Source organism: Rhinolophus ferrumequinum, chromosome 12 (assembly GCF_004115265.2).
Source record: "Rhinolophus ferrumequinum isolate MPI-CBG mRhiFer1 chromosome 12, mRhiFer1_v1.p, whole genome shotgun sequence".
NCBI classification, from domain to species: Eukaryota; Metazoa; Chordata; class Mammalia; order Chiroptera; family Rhinolophidae; genus Rhinolophus; species Rhinolophus ferrumequinum.
Window position 1 is genome coordinate 63148191 of NC_046295.1, and position 17423 is coordinate 63165613.

The 17423-nt window shown below is 35.8% G+C and overlaps 1 protein-coding gene across 1 annotated transcript in view; it reads right to left on the reverse strand.

The window, feature by feature from the left end:
- SVEP1 (sushi, von Willebrand factor type A, EGF and pentraxin domain containing 1) overlaps nucleotides 1–17423 on the reverse strand; it is a 145795-nt gene that overhangs the window by 17782 nt on the left and 110590 nt on the right. The window contains 5 exon segments of the mRNA XM_033123101.1: nucleotides 1487–1550; nucleotides 5926–6081; nucleotides 7873–8098; nucleotides 10022–12807; nucleotides 14573–15245. Of these exon segments, the coding sequence (XP_032978992.1) occupies nucleotides 1487–1550; nucleotides 5926–6081; nucleotides 7873–8098; nucleotides 10022–12807; nucleotides 14573–15245 (3905 nt within the window).

A 17423-nucleotide genomic window follows, 5' to 3' on the forward strand; every position in this document is an offset into this window, starting at 1 on the left:
TATTTTTCATATGCCTAGGAAAAAAGTGCACAATAAAATATATAAGCTATCAGTAGTATTTATCCCTGAGTGGTGGAATTAAAACTATTATTTTCTTTTTGCTTATTTGTGCTTTCTAATTTTTTTGCAAAGAACTTGTATCACTATTTATTAATCATTAGAAAAAGAAAGGAAATAAAATAATAGGATTCAAATAGATTTTTATTACTGTCTTGCATTTCAGAGATGGAAACTATACTAACCATTTTTCAAAAGGTTTTTTGAAAAAACCTGCTGCAAACTGAAACAATCCCTTCACGTTTCCTACGCAGATACACATCTTTTTTCATTCCTCACTTCCCTCCCCTGAACATATGTTCACACACACACTTTTGATCATGAACAATTGAGATAAAAGATACTATTATCAGGAATGCCCAATGATACATTTCTGTGACTTGAGATGTTACTCAGTGTTTATAAAAAGTATTCTTCAATATAATATTTATAGACGTTTTTGAGAACTAAAAACAGTCATATACCCTCTATTGAGTTTCAACCATGTAATGTTTTTTAAAAGACTTAAGATTACTGTGTACATAAAATCCACTCATTAATCTACCCCAGAAAATATGGTTGAAGCAACAGGGAACAAAGATTCAAGTGCCTGGAGTTCCAGGGCAAGCTATGCCACCACAATAATTTCTGGTATTGGGCAGGTCACTTTACTTCTAGCCCTATTTACTCATTTAGCAAGGTAAATACATCTGGCTTATCTTGATTTAGTCCAATCTAGTCCAGGTACATTGTCTGAAAAGTTGCTTAGATGAGATTATCTAAGAGGCCCCTTCCAGTTTGAAAATTTGATGACTCCCCCAGTATTAAGAAAAAAAAAATTTTAAAGCTTTCTTCCTTGATTTGTAACTATTGTATCTAAATACACTGTCTTTTGGCAGAAGAATCATATGGGCTATATATTGGAATACAGTCATGTGAATTAACCCGCATCTTGTTAAACATACTTGGCTCTTCCCAGAGAAGGAGTTAATGTAAAATTCCATGACAAACGTGAATATTCACTTACTTGACATATGTGCCAACATCACTTTAAGAAGATGTCAGCATTGGCCAGTCCTGTCACCAAAAAGCAACAGCTCTAAGCCTTCTAATGTCTAATTATTTGCGGGGGTAAGGGGGTGGGGAACCCTAAATGTGAATAAACTTAATCATTAACTAGTTTCTAAACACAATGCTTGCCATTCCAGTCAGTCAGTCATCTTGTGCTCTATTCCAATTTAATCATTAATCTCAACTCCAGTCTTTGACCCTTTTATTAGTTTGGTGTCCTTGAGCAAAAACCCATTAAATGCTCTCATATAGTCTGTGGAGTCAGTTTTTTTTTTTTTTTTTTTAATTACAAAGCTGATTTCTAAAGACAACCTAGCCACACTGTTGTTCTGTGTCCTCAGTACCATTTCTTGGGTCTGCTAAGGGCCATTTGACTTACTTTTGCACGTTGCCATCCCTCCACTCCACTGTCTGTTCTCCTGACAGAAGCGTTCCCTGTTCCCCTGTGGATGAATGAGAAAAGGTCACAGACAAGATTGTAACTCTATGAAAAGCTATTAAGGGAACGCAGACTAACCTTAGCTGCGAACTTGAATCTCGTGGCATTGGAATGCTAAATAAATTCATTAAGTAAATATAGTTGAAGGGATAGATTTAAACTTTCAAAAATGTTTTCATCAAATTACTTCAAAATGCACACTGTAGCTGACTAGTGTAATTAAGGGCAAATTTTGTTTCACTTTGTATTTAAATGACAGCTAGCTATAACCATAGTAAACTGTAGAATATGTTTGAAATGTCAAAGAGCTATATTTGCTTAGTATATTTTAAAATTATTTTGAGTTGAATGTATTTTTCAATACTTAGAGGTACAGCAAAGAATGAAATTATTTTTGTTTTTTACTCCCTTGAACATGAAACATGGCAAGATACCTTATTGGTATGAGGACTGAAGTTTTCAACAATTGTAATTTCTCCATTAAAGATAAACTTACCCCATTAAGGACCCAAGCATTTAAAATATTTTGAGTAAAATCTTTCTAAAATTTACTTTCCTGCCTTCTGAAATAGAGTAAAATGAATATAATTTACTTAAAAATTTATTTATAATTATTATACTGAATATACTTTTTGTGTTATTTTTTAATATTCCATTACTCTTGGGTGATATACAGACTGTTTGCCCCTATAGCTATTACAGGCTTTTACACAGGTTAAGATCACTGTTCTTTGATGTCTAGATACAATTTTGATGAGTTTTGCTTCTTCCTTCTTTCTTATTCTTCTTTTATGGTTATCATCACTGTTCCTAATCATAACCCTTCTCCATACTTTAAATTCTTAAGCTATGGAATAATAAACAAGATAAATAAAATTTTGTAACATTACGTGTTAAAAACAGATTGGGTTCTAGGGGCTTGACTCTAAGTCAAATATATGAACTTCAGCATATGGATTTTGTCATGTTTTTTCATTATTCAGAGCCCTTTGTATATCTCATTGTCTTGAAATTGTGTCCTAAACTAGCAAGATGTCTGAAAAGAAACTATTGCCTGTACTTTGGTTTTTATCTGAATTGACTGATGACTTTCACCCTTATTCTTCTATTCAAAGGTATTTTCTTTGAGCTTTCAGATTAATTGCTGATAAATCTTTACCTATAAAAATTCCATTGACTTTGGTAGAAGGATACTGTCCTGACTTTCCTAGAAAATAATTCATTCTATAAAATTAAATGTTTCTTAAAAATATGTACTCATTATTTTATTCTTATTGAAAAACCAATGTGTTCATTATAGAAAGATTGGAAATTATAAAAGAAAAATAGAAAGTTTTCCAGAATTCTTCACCCAGAGATACATACTATTAATATTTGTGATACTTTTTGTATGCTTATATACTTATGTATGCACAGAAAAATATACTAGCTTGTGAATTTTTTAAAAAATTAATTTTGAGAAAGTATACAGCAAGCCATAAAAGTCAGCTCCCCAACTGTCTGGGTTCTTCCAGAGTGGACTACACTCAAAGTAGTTAATTTTAATTAATAGTTTAGTATTTTTCCCAGTATTAATTTTTCCTTGTTCTCTTTCCTCTAATGATTTGAATAATATTCCGTTTTGGTTATGTTTTTATTCCAATTAAAACTCAAATAAATGTATTTTTTGTAACTATTGATGTAAAAAGAATCAAACACCATCTGTTGGCTCCCTCCTCAGTAAGGTGAAAATTTTATCATGCTTTTCTGTCTTCCTTTCTCTCTCTGTGTCCCTTTACATATCTTGTTTTTGATGAATTAACCTGAAGCTTTAGATCTAGATTAGCATTGTTATTATTTTTGACCTAATGTATCTGCTTGATCAACAATTATGTTAAATAGTTAGGTTTTAGAATCATAGTAACCACTATATTGCTCACTAGTAGCAATTTTTAACATGATTATCCCATTATTGAGTTCTTTATTTTAATTCCTCAGTTGCCTGCAGTCATTTTTATTTCAAGAACATTGAATATGTAGTAAAATTACTTCAGTTTTTTCTCTGCATCGAGTCTATTTTTGTTTTGTTTGCTTGTTCCTGTAACTAATATATATATATATATAATTAAATTTTTAAAAAATCCAAAAAAGTAATTACTTCAGTATGCATCTCTGAAAGATAGGGCTCTTACAAATTATAACTACAACAATATCATACCTTAAAGTAACGATTCCCAGATATTAATAAAATATCTAGTTAGTGTTCAAATTTCCACTTGTAGCATAAATGTTATAATTTATTATTTACAGTTCACATGAATCTGGACCAAAATAAGGTCTGCATGATTTATGTATCTATTATGTACCTCTTTAACTCTATAGGTTGCTTCTCTATTTCCTCCCCTCTTACTCTGTCAATTTATTTGTTTCAGAAAACAGAAAACTGGATATTTGGTCTGTAGCTATTTCCATAGACAAAATTTTGCTGATTGCCTCACTGTGGTGTCACTTACCATGTTCCTTTGCCTCTGATACTGGCTGTTGGATTTAGAAGCTTGATAAGATTCAAATTCAATTTTTGTCTCTTTTTTGGCATGACTTTTTCATAATGGTGTATTTATCCATCAGGAGGCACATAATGTCTGGTTGCCTCTATTTTTTTCTTTTATCAGTAGCTATGATGATGATGATAAATGAAATCCAATAATTTGTATGAGCTGTAAATTCTGGGATTTACATTCTGTCATTTATTGCCTGGAACACTTCAATAAAAGGCAATTTCTCTTCCTCTACTGTTAGGTTGGTACAAAAGTAATTGCGGTTTTTGCATTTTTTTAACCTTTTAAACTGCAATTACTTTTGCACCAACCTAATATTTTGTTAGCTTAGCTAGCCTTCCAGGTAGCATTGAAAAGACAATTCTTCCCCTTTCATTGTCTCTTTTCAAAGTAATGAATTTGTTCATGAGCACTCTCTAATAGTTACCTTTTTTTTTTTTTAGCATTATTATGAGGCTAGTATCATTCCTGACATAGTCCATTGACCTTATTTCCCTTTTTGATGCTAACATGGTCTCTTTGTGGCCTGTGGGAGCTTTGTCCAGTTGGCTTCTCAGCCTTTTGAACAGGTAGGTTTGACAGAACCTTTGATAGGTTCTCTGCTATCTCATCTGACGAGATTTTCTAGGCTAATCTTTTACATTTCTTGTCCCAGGCCTGGAATTGGTTATTTCTGCAAGTAACTGGACATTAATATATTCTTTAAAGTTTCTCAGGTAATTCCAATATGTAGCTTAGATTGAGAACAAATGCTTTAGTACTTCTCTGAATTTTATAGTTAATACAAGGATGTTTCCAAATTTTTTTACGGTACATTATCTACTTCCTCAAATTTAATGACCTATAGTTTGCTACATATTTGTTTAAATTTTGGACTACTTTTCTTCTTAACAAATTCCAAGATTAGTACTCTCACATGAAGAATAACGGTTTCAAAAATGGAAAACTCTCCAATTGCAATCAACCATTATATTGTTATCCTTTCTTTTCCCCCAATCTTTTGAAGAATTTAAACAAGAGCCATATAAGCCTAGTTCCAATTTTCATGGACTTACATTATGACAATTCTTTGATTGCATGGTCAGAAAATGCACTATACAAATTTAACAGACCACTGGCAATGAATACTTTTGCCAAATCTACATTAAATTACTACTACAATAAAAACAAGGAAGAAGAGTTTCCTGAGAAACCAGATGACAAGGTAAAACAGGTGTCTTAAGTTTCAAGGTTGATAATATCATCACGCGTTCGGCAATATTTACTTCTTACTAAAGTAAGTAGGGAGACTTACGTGCTGTTGATGGGGTTTTAATATTACAAACCAGGAGCGGTCATGAGGCCTAACTCGGTATTTGGTTAGAACCGCTATGAGACTTTTCAGGCCTGATCTACCATGTGGGAACCTGGCATCTCAATCAAGAACTTGGTAAGATATTTGAGCCCATTGCTTGAAGACATCTTAGCTTTGCATACCTAAATCCTTATGGTCACCTCCCCACGGTGACAGACATACTGTTCTGTTGCAGCATATGATTAACAGGAGGCTGAATCACGGGTTTAAATGGAGAACAGAAATAACAGTATCCGTCTTGTGGTCATACTAACGTCTTCCTTTTTATAGCTTTGATTTTTTTTTTTTTAATTTGAGACTTATTTTGATTTCTATGTTATAAATCACCTTAATTAAATATTCCTTGTAAAGTATTAGGGTAAGAGGTAACAAAGTATAAAGGAATCTTTCAGGAAAAAATCAGTGAAACAAATCATGCTTTTACTAAAAGGGTTCCCAAGTGGATTGGAAAAACAAATTAATTCTGGTTAAACAGTTTGTGCACTTACCTCCAATTCATAGCCAGGTTCACACTGATAAATAACTGTGCTTTCAAAGCTGTATTCACTGCCAACCACAAATCCATGTTCTGGACTTTCAGGTTTCCCACAAGAAACTGGACTGCAAGATTTATCAGAAAATGGTGGTTCCCAGGTACCATCAAGCTAAATAACAAATAATATAAGTTATATTTAGGAGTTAATATGTATGAATGAAGAAGTCTGTAAATATTGATTGTATAGCAGAATAATCTCTAAAACAATAGTCAAAAGACCTAGAATTTGGTCCTACTTTGGCTACTTATTTCCCGTGGCCTTTCAAAACCACACATTAATTATTAGGTGGCCCTAATAGTCATTGCTAAGCAATTTTGGACATTTCTTAAACACATAAAACAAGCACTTTCTTCCTAATAAAATCCATTAAAAAACTCAATAACACCAAGAAGTATGTTTTCCTTACGATGCATGAAGACTGGGTGGTGGACACAATTATTCCATGACGTACCAATACACCCTTATATTTTACATAATTTTACATTTTAATTTAAAGTTTATGAGAAACAGCAACTTTTAGGCATACCACTCAAAGTTTTAAAAAATGGCTTCCTTTTTTCCATTCCAACATGAATACTTGAAAATATCCTATCACATATTTTAGAGAGGGTCACATATATTTTTTTAAACAAACAAACAAACAAACATATATGTATGCACACACACACACACACACACACACACACACACACACACACACACTTTATTCCCCCCACACAATTAGAATTGACATTTGCAGCCCTCTATTTGGGTAAAGCACACACAGATGTTTCCTTTGACTGTTATTCTCTTGCTAATATTTTTCTGTCTTCTTTGAGGACACATTTTGTGAGTTGGATAGTAACTGTCTAAAACAGGACTTGAGGCAAAACCCTTTATTCTACATATGAGCCAGAACTTATTTTACATATATGCCCGCATCTCAATTAACCACTCCCCTAATGTTGGAATATAAATTGTACCTAATTTTCATACTATAAATAATGCTTCAATAGACACTGTAATCCTTTCAATGACAGATTTATAAAAAAGAAAACAAGTTGGAGGATCATAAAGTCACCAAGCACAAACATATTTGAGATGAAGTTCAAAGGTATGCGTAATACAAAAGCCATTCTATACCACGCAACATTTCTCCTCTTTCAGCTCCTGCCACCTCCCTTCCCCCTCCCTACTCCAGTAAAAGAAGACTACATCAACAGCTCATTTTTCTTTTTCTGGTATGTCTTATGGAAGCTAGGAGAAAGGGGTGTGCTTGGGAGGTCATCTGTCTACGGTGCTGATCTAGGCGCTTTCCTCCATTGTCCATACAGTTTTCACACGGAGCATATAGGACATGCATTATTATACACATTTTTTCAAATAAGGAAAGTGAAGCTCAGAAAATTTAAGTACCTTTCTTAAAGTCACACAAGCAGTAAGTAGCAGAATCAGAATCTGACCCCAATTTTCTGTTTCTGCAAACTTTGGTCTTTCTGCTAAAACTGGAAACATTTTGTATCATGAAGGCTCGTTACTACACAGAGACACTCGAGCATCCATGTGTAAACCATGCAACCACATGACCAATTTGTCAGGAATATCTTGTTGTAGATATTTTAACATTTTATGTAACTTTGCCACTTTTCACCTATCCTTGGCACTTTCTTCACTTAAAAATGGGAATATTGGAAAGAAAAATATATTTTATTACATTTCTATCAAAAAACTTCTCAAATCCTTTCACATGATTGGTAACCTGAGACTTTTTTTTTCTTTTCAGGACAGTAAGATATCACTCGTGCAGATACTCTATATATGCACTATATATACACACAGATTCATTATTTATATACATTATTTATAAAGATATAGATCAAAGAGTTATACTTACACATTCTAATTAAGGCAGAATCTTACCTGACATATTGATATGTTAACTCCCTCATAGGTGTAGCCTTCTGCACATGACACAGAAACTTGCTTGTTCACGCTGAAATCATCCCCATCAACAAGTATATGTGTCATGTTTGCTGGCAGAGTACATTTTTTAGGACTGCAGGAAATTCTCTCAGGGAACCAATGGCCATCTTCCTGACAGGTGAATGTGTCTGTATCTGTATCCATTATGTAACCTTCCAGACATCTGCAATCAAAAAGCAAAAATAAGTGCCTTAAAGAGAGTACAATCAGTTGGTGTCCTATTCGTGGATTTAAGAAGGTCTTATAAGGCTCAGTAGACCTCTTACATGCTGTACCAAAACTGATGCAAACGTCAGGGGGATGGCATTGCCATGCAAAAACACCAACATGCATGTAACAATGATAACCAGATCAATCCTTCATGATTTACATTAAAGATTAGCCAAGACTAAAGTGGCTTTAAGTGTTGTTGATATTACTTACCTTCATTGTGGATAATATTATTGAATTCATTTTTATTCTAAAAACAGCTAACAGTTCAAGAAATTCTAGACAAAGTCCAAAATAGACTCTGATACTAGTAAGAATATAACATAATTAATATTATTGGGTATCTATTTTGTGCCAAGCACTATTCTAGGTCCTTTACATAAGGAATTTCTTTTAATCCTGATTAATAGATATTATCTGTAGTATGACAGTTCAAATTCAAGGTTGACATGGCCCTAAAACTCTATGATTTAAAAAATTTTCATTTATTTATTCAACAAATGTTTACTTATTAGATTTCAGTCTCTGTCCTACGTGCTCTACTCATATTAACTCATTTAATTCTCAAGTCAATCCTATGAGTAGGTATCATCATTATCTTTATCCCATTTTGTAGATGATGAAACTGACACCAGAGAGAGTAAGTATCTTCTCCAGGATGGGATAGAGCTGAGATTTCCACCTAGAGAATCTGGCTCTAGAGTCCATGCTTTTACCTCTATACTACACGGCCTTTTAAATTAAACCATTTAATTAACTAACATTTATTAGGTGGATATCTTTTTTAAATTTCACAAGTTACAAGCTAGGTGAGAGTCAGAGGTTCTCAAACTTGGAATGATCTGCTTATCTATTAAGTGAAGATCTGAGAGGTGATATAATCAACACACAAGGAATAACAAACAGAGAAGTTTTGAGAAGCAGGTGATATTGTGACCTCTTAAGAGATCTGACACACTAACATCCAAATAGAAATTTTAAAATGTATTTCAAAAGCAAGGAATAGTTTTTGTTTTTTCTTCTCAGTGCATCATCTACCACTCTTTTGCTCTCCTCTCTTACCATTACCATCATCCTTCCTTGAATCTATTCCTTACTGCAATTGAGAGAAAATAACGGTAGGGCTAAAATGTCCACAATAGACATGCTGAAGAAGAGTTGTTGAATTATGCATAAACTCAAAGAAGAAAATACATGAAGGATAATCTATAATGCCTGCTGAGATGTGAATAAAATTTAAATTGATTTAGAGGATTGATATATTTTTGAACATTATGAACGTTTATTCCAATAAAAAAATTAATTTATAAATTCATTCCATATTTATCGTCATTTTAAATAAGGAACTTTCCAGCAAAAATAATAATAATTTGTGCGTTAAATGCTTAGTTTGTCCCAATAGCATATGCTGGAAGTCCCCTTAAGAATATCTCCCTATTAATATTGATCAATGAGAATATGTAATTTTTTTTTACCTGAATTCTTCAGCTTTTGCCTTATTTCACCAACATTTGCATGTATGAATATAACTATAAAGAGATATCATAAAGAAATTTACCAGCATGATGTTTTAAAAAGAGCTTTATGATTTAAAAGATATTAAAGCTAGCTAGAGGATCTTACTGTTTCATAAAGTTCAACAGAATATGTAATCATGATAAGCATATTTGGAATTACAATCTGAAAATGTAGAAATGTATTTTTACAGCCAATGGAGTTCTACGTAATTATGGGTAGAAAGTGTTAAAAGCTTTAGATTTGGGAGAACAGTCCAGGGATGGTGTTTTCTTCCCAATTAGCCAAATTTTAACAGATTACTTTTCATTTTACAACTCTCCTGCCTGCACCCCTTGGAGACTTAGAGCCACGGTCTTACCTGAGTTTCACTTTACTTTCATAGGTGTGCGTCTCTCCAGTTGCTACTGCATTGGCAACAGATGGTGGGGGTCCACAAGACAGGGGCTCACAGACTGGATAAGGCTGGCTCCATGTCCCTTCTTCTGTACAAATCACATCTGAACTGCCTTGTATGACATACCCAGATCTGCAGCTGTAAGTTATCACATTCTCCTCCAAAGAGCCACTCTCGCTGACGAATGCATTTGGTATTGTCGGGGGAGAACCACAAGACATGTGTTCACAGTATGGGAAGCCAGAGCTCCACTGGCCGTTGGCATCACAGGTGATTTCAGAAAGTCCCAGAAGCTTGAAGCCTTTGAAGCACTGAATCAGAGCTGCCTTTCCACAACCAAAATCTGTCCCGTTGACAGCTCCATTTTGAATTACCGGTGTGGAACATCTGCAAGGCAGGCAGGAAGGTGGACTGCCACTCCAGGAGCCATTGGAGAGGCACCTTCTTGAAGGACTTCCATGGAGCTTATAACCAGAAAAGCACTGATACTGTATATGTCCCCCATGATAAAAGGAAAAGCCATTGGGGAAGCCGTGGGGAAGATCTTCGGGAGGTCCACAGTTAACTGGTTTACAGAGAGGAAACTCTGCATCCCAGTTCCCATCTGATTGGCAGGTGAGTTTTGGAGCACCGTGCAACACGTAGCCCTCGTGACAGTGGAACATCACTTTCTTCCCAAAGCCATAGTCTAGGCCATCAATCACTCCATTTGCCACCTGTGGTGGTGTGGCACATCTGACAGGCATACAGAAGGGAGGGGTTCCACTCCAACTTCCGTCCCCAAGACAAACACGACTCCTTGTTCCCTCAAGTAAGAACCCTACATTGCAAGTGTATTCAACCACTTTTTGGAATGTATACTCATCTCCTTTCATGTGGCCATTGGCTAAGATTGGGGGTGAACCGCAGTCCACTGGAAAGCAATTTGGCTCTTTGCCATCCCAATTTTTATTTTCTTGGCATGTTCTCATCTTAGTGCCATTCAATACATACCCAGGATTACATTCATAGTACACCACACTCAGGTATGTGTAATTGCTTCCTTTGATGGAGCCATTCATAACTGGACTTGGTTTTTTGCATGAAATGGCCTCACAGCGTGGGGAAGTACCACTCCACTCTTTATTCTGTAGACAAAGTCTTATGTCAGCACCTACCAGAACGTGTCCTGGTTTGCAGCTATACTGTACAGCACTGCCCATGGTAGTCTCTGTAAAACGCAAAAAGCCATTTTCAGGAGCAACAGGCAAGTCACATTCAACTGAAATGCAGGATGGTGCACTGCCATTCCAAGTTCCATCTTCCTGGCAGGTCAGGACAGGGTCCCCCAAAAGTTCATATCCCGGATTACAGGTGCAAGAAACCATGGTACCATACAGAAAGCTTGCTGGATGTGGAGCAGGAGTTGAGTTTTCCCAGGTTTTACCCTCTGCTCCCAGATGATGAAGAGGGTGAGGAGTCAGATATGGAACTTCCATCACATCTTCCTCTTGGTCAAAATCTCCCTGGCCATCTTTGACCTTAGTACACTCTCCAAAATCAATGTGAGGAGGGAGACCACAGTCTATGAGTACACATGTTGGGATGGGGCTTGACCATCCAGACTCTTCACAGGTCTGCATGGCGTGACCAGCCACCTGGAACCCAGGGAAGCAGCTATAGATGATCATGGCACCATAGCTGTAATCTGCACCTTCTACGAAACCATTTTCAATGGACTGTGGGGGGTTACAGTGGATGGCATTGCAAGATGGGACACCCACATCCCAGTCACCTGTCTCTAAACAGGTCAAGGCTTTGGGACCTTCAAGCCTGAACCCTTGATCACAAGAGTATGTAATGGTTTGTCCATACTGTAGGTTTGTGTAAGAGAATTTACCATTCAAAATCTCTTTGGGCTGTGGGCACTCAATGGGTTTACATGTTGGTTTGCCCCCAAGCCAGTGACCATTTTCTCCACAAAGGGTGGTAGTGTTTCCCACCAACTCAAAGCCCGGCTTGCAGGTATAGAGTGCTGTGCTGAGATAGGCAAGACCCTGCACATCGATGATGCCATTGAGAATTTCCTCAGGTTGCGGGCATTCGACCGGAACACATTCTGGCAGTGGGGAGCTCCAGGTACCATCAGCTTGGCAGAAGGTGGTAGGATCTCCTCTTAGGAAAAACCCATCCACACAAGAATACTTGACAGTACTTCCAAAATGAAGAGCAGAAGCAGGAGCAGGAACGCCAAAGGCAATCAGGGGAGGTGGGAGGCAAAGAACCAGTTTACAAACTGGAAAGGAATCATTCCATTGCTGAGAGGGCAAGCATTTCAGGACTGAGGGGCCGTGGAGGGCATGGCCTTCTTTACAGGAGAACGTCACCACTCCTACCTCAGTAGTCAACTCCTTCAAGACCAGCTGGTTTTCCAGGAGGGGTGGCTCTGGGCACTTGGCAGGCACACACTTTTGGTTTGTCTTCTTGTTCCATTTGCCAGATTTCTGGCATGTCCAAGAATGATCACCAATCAGCTCATAACCCTCATTACAGAAAAACTGAACCTTTGACCCTACTTCAAAATGTTCTCCTTTCATGTAGCCATTCTGGATTGGGGGAGGTTTGCCACAGTTGAGAGGGATGCAGGACAGAGGGGATTCACTGTGCCAGTGGCGATTAGCTTGGCAGACAAATACAGGGCTTCCAACAGACTCATATCCTGGATTACACCGATACCTCACTTCGCTCTCAAAGATCCTGCCGGTGGTATGCTGCATAACAGGGAGAAAGCAATTAAGGACAATTTGCATAACACAGAATATAATTAAACATATTGAATAGCAAAAACAAACTAAACTAAATTTTCTACTTTAAAATGAATTAAGATATATGCAAATGAGCATTTATGTTTTTTCTAGTAGGTCCACTCTATTTGTTTTTAGTAAGTGAAAAGGACAGTGGGAAGTCAAATTAGATAATCCCTACTGCAGAAATGTTTACCACAGTGCTGAGCCCATAAGTAAAAGATCAATTGTCTTTTGATTGATTGATTATAAATCGATCGAATTGATAGAGCAATACTGAAAATTTTAAATTATTTTGTAAGTGAAAACAATCTTGTCGACCAAAGCAAAACTACAGTTTGTTGTTTTAATCACAGAAAAGGAAACACACAAACATACATTTATTTGTGCATTTTGTTGGATAATAAAAAAAGTCCAAAAAATATTTTTCATGGATATGGTCCTAAGAGTACTGTCAGAGTTTGGCGTTCATTCTTAATATACTTTAAAAAAAAAAATTGCTGCTAAAACAGACAGAAGGGAAATAAAAGCACTATTTCATCTTTTAAACAGAAAACGTAATATTCATGATCTCAAAATTCAAATAAGTGTATAATAACAGGTCATTTCTAGGTAGTACAGAAGATGAGTGAGTTATGAAACCTTTCAAAGATTACCATGGTTCCTTGTTAATGATAATGGGGAAGTTGAGTTTCTGTGCTGTAATGAGCTTCTTAGTATTTGGACATACTTATTTGTTGTATTTACTTATTTATTGCTTACGTGCATGTCCACATGCACGTAAGCACCATGTCATCACAGGCCTAATCTGTATTGTTAAATACTAGATTTTCAATACTTACCTGGCACCTAGTAGGAGCTCCAGAAATACTTGTTAAATGAATAAAGCCTCCTTTCATATATTATACATCCTCTTCCAATGGAAAGCTAATGTATCTGAGCAAAAGTCTTAAATAAAAGTCTTACTGTTGTTTTGTTATTTTTTAATATACAGGAGAAAAGGTATTATATGTGCATGGGTTTTTAAAGAGTATTTAATTATCGGGTTGGTGCAAAAGTAATTGCGGTTTTTGCGCTTATTTTTAACTTTTTAAACTGCAATTACTTTTGTACCTACCTAATAGAATATTGTCTACTTAAAATTGCCCTTGACTTTGGGGAATAGATTCTGATTCCTGTTTTTTGGATGAACTTAATGAGAAGACACATATTATCATAAAAGCAGGACATGTGTGGGCCTAACTTTACCCTTTGCTCATCATGGTGAAATTACCTTTAAACCCACTAAAAGAAGGTTGCAAAAACTGCATCATAGCAAATAGTTTATCCCATCATTTATATAAAAATTAGAAGTGATAATAGAGTTCTCTAGGTTCCATTTAGACCCTGATTTATTTCTATAAAATAAAATATACATCCATCTTGGAATAACTTCTATAAATCAAAACAGTGTTTTATTAAAATTGGTTTATTCTAACAATAGCTAGGGCTAAGATATTGCTACAAAGTGCTTCAAATGTCTACATACTAGTAGAATGTAGAAAGCTAATATATTAAAAGGATTCATATCTCTACCACATTTTCTCCAATATTTACCACCTATAGATTTAGCTACTTCTGTTTTTTAACAATTAGTCTGTTCGCTGCCCATGCTTTGGAATCCTGGGTTAGCCACACTGGCTGGCCCTGAACGTGATGAAAGCCATGGACCATTTGCCAGTCAGTCTCTTACCTCCAGAAAGCCATTCTCAATCTTAGGTGGTTCATTGCAAGACACAGGGTGGCATGTGGGTATGGGGCTACTCCATTGTCCTGTGGCTTCACAAGTGCTCTTCTTCTCCCCTTTGATGTAGAACCCCTTGTTGCAGCTGTAAGCTACCATGGCCCCAAAACTGTAGTTTGATCCACTCGCATAGCCATTCATGATGCTTGGTGGCTCTCCACACCGCACGGGGATGCACTGGATAGACATGGGGGAAGGGTTCCACTGCCCACCTCTCAGACATTCAATCTTTGCTGAGGTGTTCAGTACAAAACCTTCCATGCATTTGAAGCTCACAACTGAGCCTGCTGAAAACTTGGCTTTGCTCACAGATTCCAAGATGCTGTAGGAAACAGATGGGGGTTTTTCACAGAAATGAGCTATACAGTGGGGCATGGCCTGGCCTTCTGGGGGAACCCACTTGCCCTGGGCATTGCAGAGGAGCTGGGAATTGTCTGCCAGGCTGTAACCATCCGAGCAGTAGTAGAATGCGATGTCTCCAAATAACCGATGAGCAGTCTCTGGAGAGGCGTGGTCCACGTGGGGGGGCTCATCACAGGAGACAGCCAGACACTGCTGGTTACTTCCACTCCACTTGCCACTGGCCAGGCATTCAATGGTGTGAGGTCCAGCAAGGGTGTAGCTATGAGATTGGGGGGAAATAAACAGTAAGGATAGTATTTGAGAAAAGGTGTTTACATCTTCTTATTCTGCTTTTATTTTTATCTTCTCTCCAACAATAACTTTACTTTTATTCTTTACTCTTTAAAATAATATTTACTATTTGAATATTGAGCTTATGGTCAGATGTCTTTTATCTGAGGTATAGAAATATACCTTGATATTAGTATTATTCTCATTCAGAAAGGGAAATGTATTTAAGATTATTTCTATTTAAGGAACTCTAAAAATTGTTACACATTTCTTTAAAAATAAAAATCAGGGGTAAACTACTGTCCTGTTTAACTCAATCCAAAATTGGAACTTCATCTGTCTTTAGATGGTTTCAGTTGGTTGATTTTGTCACTAGTCTTTGAAACAATCTCTGATGAGCCGTATGTAGTCTACACAGAGTTCATAGTTATACACTTATACTCAATGAACTTTAAACAGTGATTATAATTTCAGTCTCCAATGTTTCCTAAACCCTTAACTATGTGGTTAGTGTAAAAGTTGTGTTCTGCATATGGATCTGCTATTCAACCAGTATGAATAAATTTTGCTTAATAACTCTCAGTATGTCAACTATAATTTTATATATGTGGTATGTTTACGGAAAAAAATACTATTAATGTAGACTTGTATACTCAGCTAAATTATAATTCAAGAGCAAGGGTAAAATACTATTAGTTGCAGATGAAGATTGTATATAACTCATTGATTCTTGTTGAAAGAAAGATGTAAAGGATATACTTTAGGAATTAGAAACATTTAGTCCAAAAGGAAGGAGTGGGATACAAAAAAAGCAATGGTGATGAAGAGATTAATTAACATGTGAGTAAATCTAAGTAAGCATTGACTATATTAAAAATGACTAATTTGGAAAGTTGTAAATTATGAGGGAAGTAAAATATAGATAACGGTAAGACATTTATGATGAGTGGGGTGATAGAAGTTAATGGTTTCCAAGATCTTTGAGCTGTTCAGGAGAAAGGCAGAGATACTGAGTATAACCTCAGGGTAGGAAGGATTTCTTAAATTTGGCACACACTGAAAATAAACTATAAAGGAAACAATTGATAAATATCAAGTACTATCTAATAATGTTAAAAATATGCATATCCCATGACTCTGTCTAGGCCAGGGATAGTCTTACCTATATGGCAGGAGACATGTGCAAGGACAACTTACCTCAGCAAATAAAGTTACAATAAATCAACCCTCTACCAGTAGGGAAATGGGCAACTTAGAGATAGTTCATTCTCACGAGGAAATACTATACAACATTTAAAAATGAATGCTGTTGATTTATATGTATCAATAGAGATAAATGTAAAAAACATAATGTTAACTAAAAATCAAGCTTCAGAAGGATAGAATATGAAGCAACATATACAAAAATGAGAACACATAGCAATAAAATATTTGTTTATGGGGATATACATATGGAATAGAGACAAAAATGCACATTTGTTACTTTGGAGAGAGTGGGGAAGTGATGAGAATGGCCTCTAGTTATATCTTTAAATTGTCTATTTCTTTTATGAAGAGAGATCTGCAGTAACTGTGGCAAATATTTAAAGTGCACTTTTATCCTAGCAATGGATAAACTGGTAATTTTAAATAGAGATTGTTTTATTTATTTTATTTATTTTTGTGCTTTTCTGTGTATTTCAAATGTTTCATTAGACACTTGGCCAGAAAAAAGAAATGAGCAGCTCTCCTTTCAGTCTGGCTACCCTCATAGCACTGTGAAGTGGAGTAGGTGTACATAAAGGGACATAAGTGTTCTTTCTCTCACCGAAAGTTTTACTTTCAGAAAAAGGAAACTATCTCCTAATAGTTATTGATTTTTTTCTTTTCTAAGAGAAAAAAATATGGGTGGTAGTGATTTGTTACTGTGTGTACTTTCTACTAAGTTGATTAACTAAGATAGTTTCCCCCATATCATTAAAATATCTTCACTTTATATAACAATGATACACAAAATAATAAAGCTATACTTATATTTTAATAGTACTTCATGTGTATATAAATCACTTTTATAAAAATGGCCTCATACCTTGTAACAGCCATGTGACTTAGGTGGGTAGATTTGGTTTCCATTTTTTCGATGAGAAAAAAAGCTCCCACAGAAGGTCTACTTGCCTGGAGCATGTAC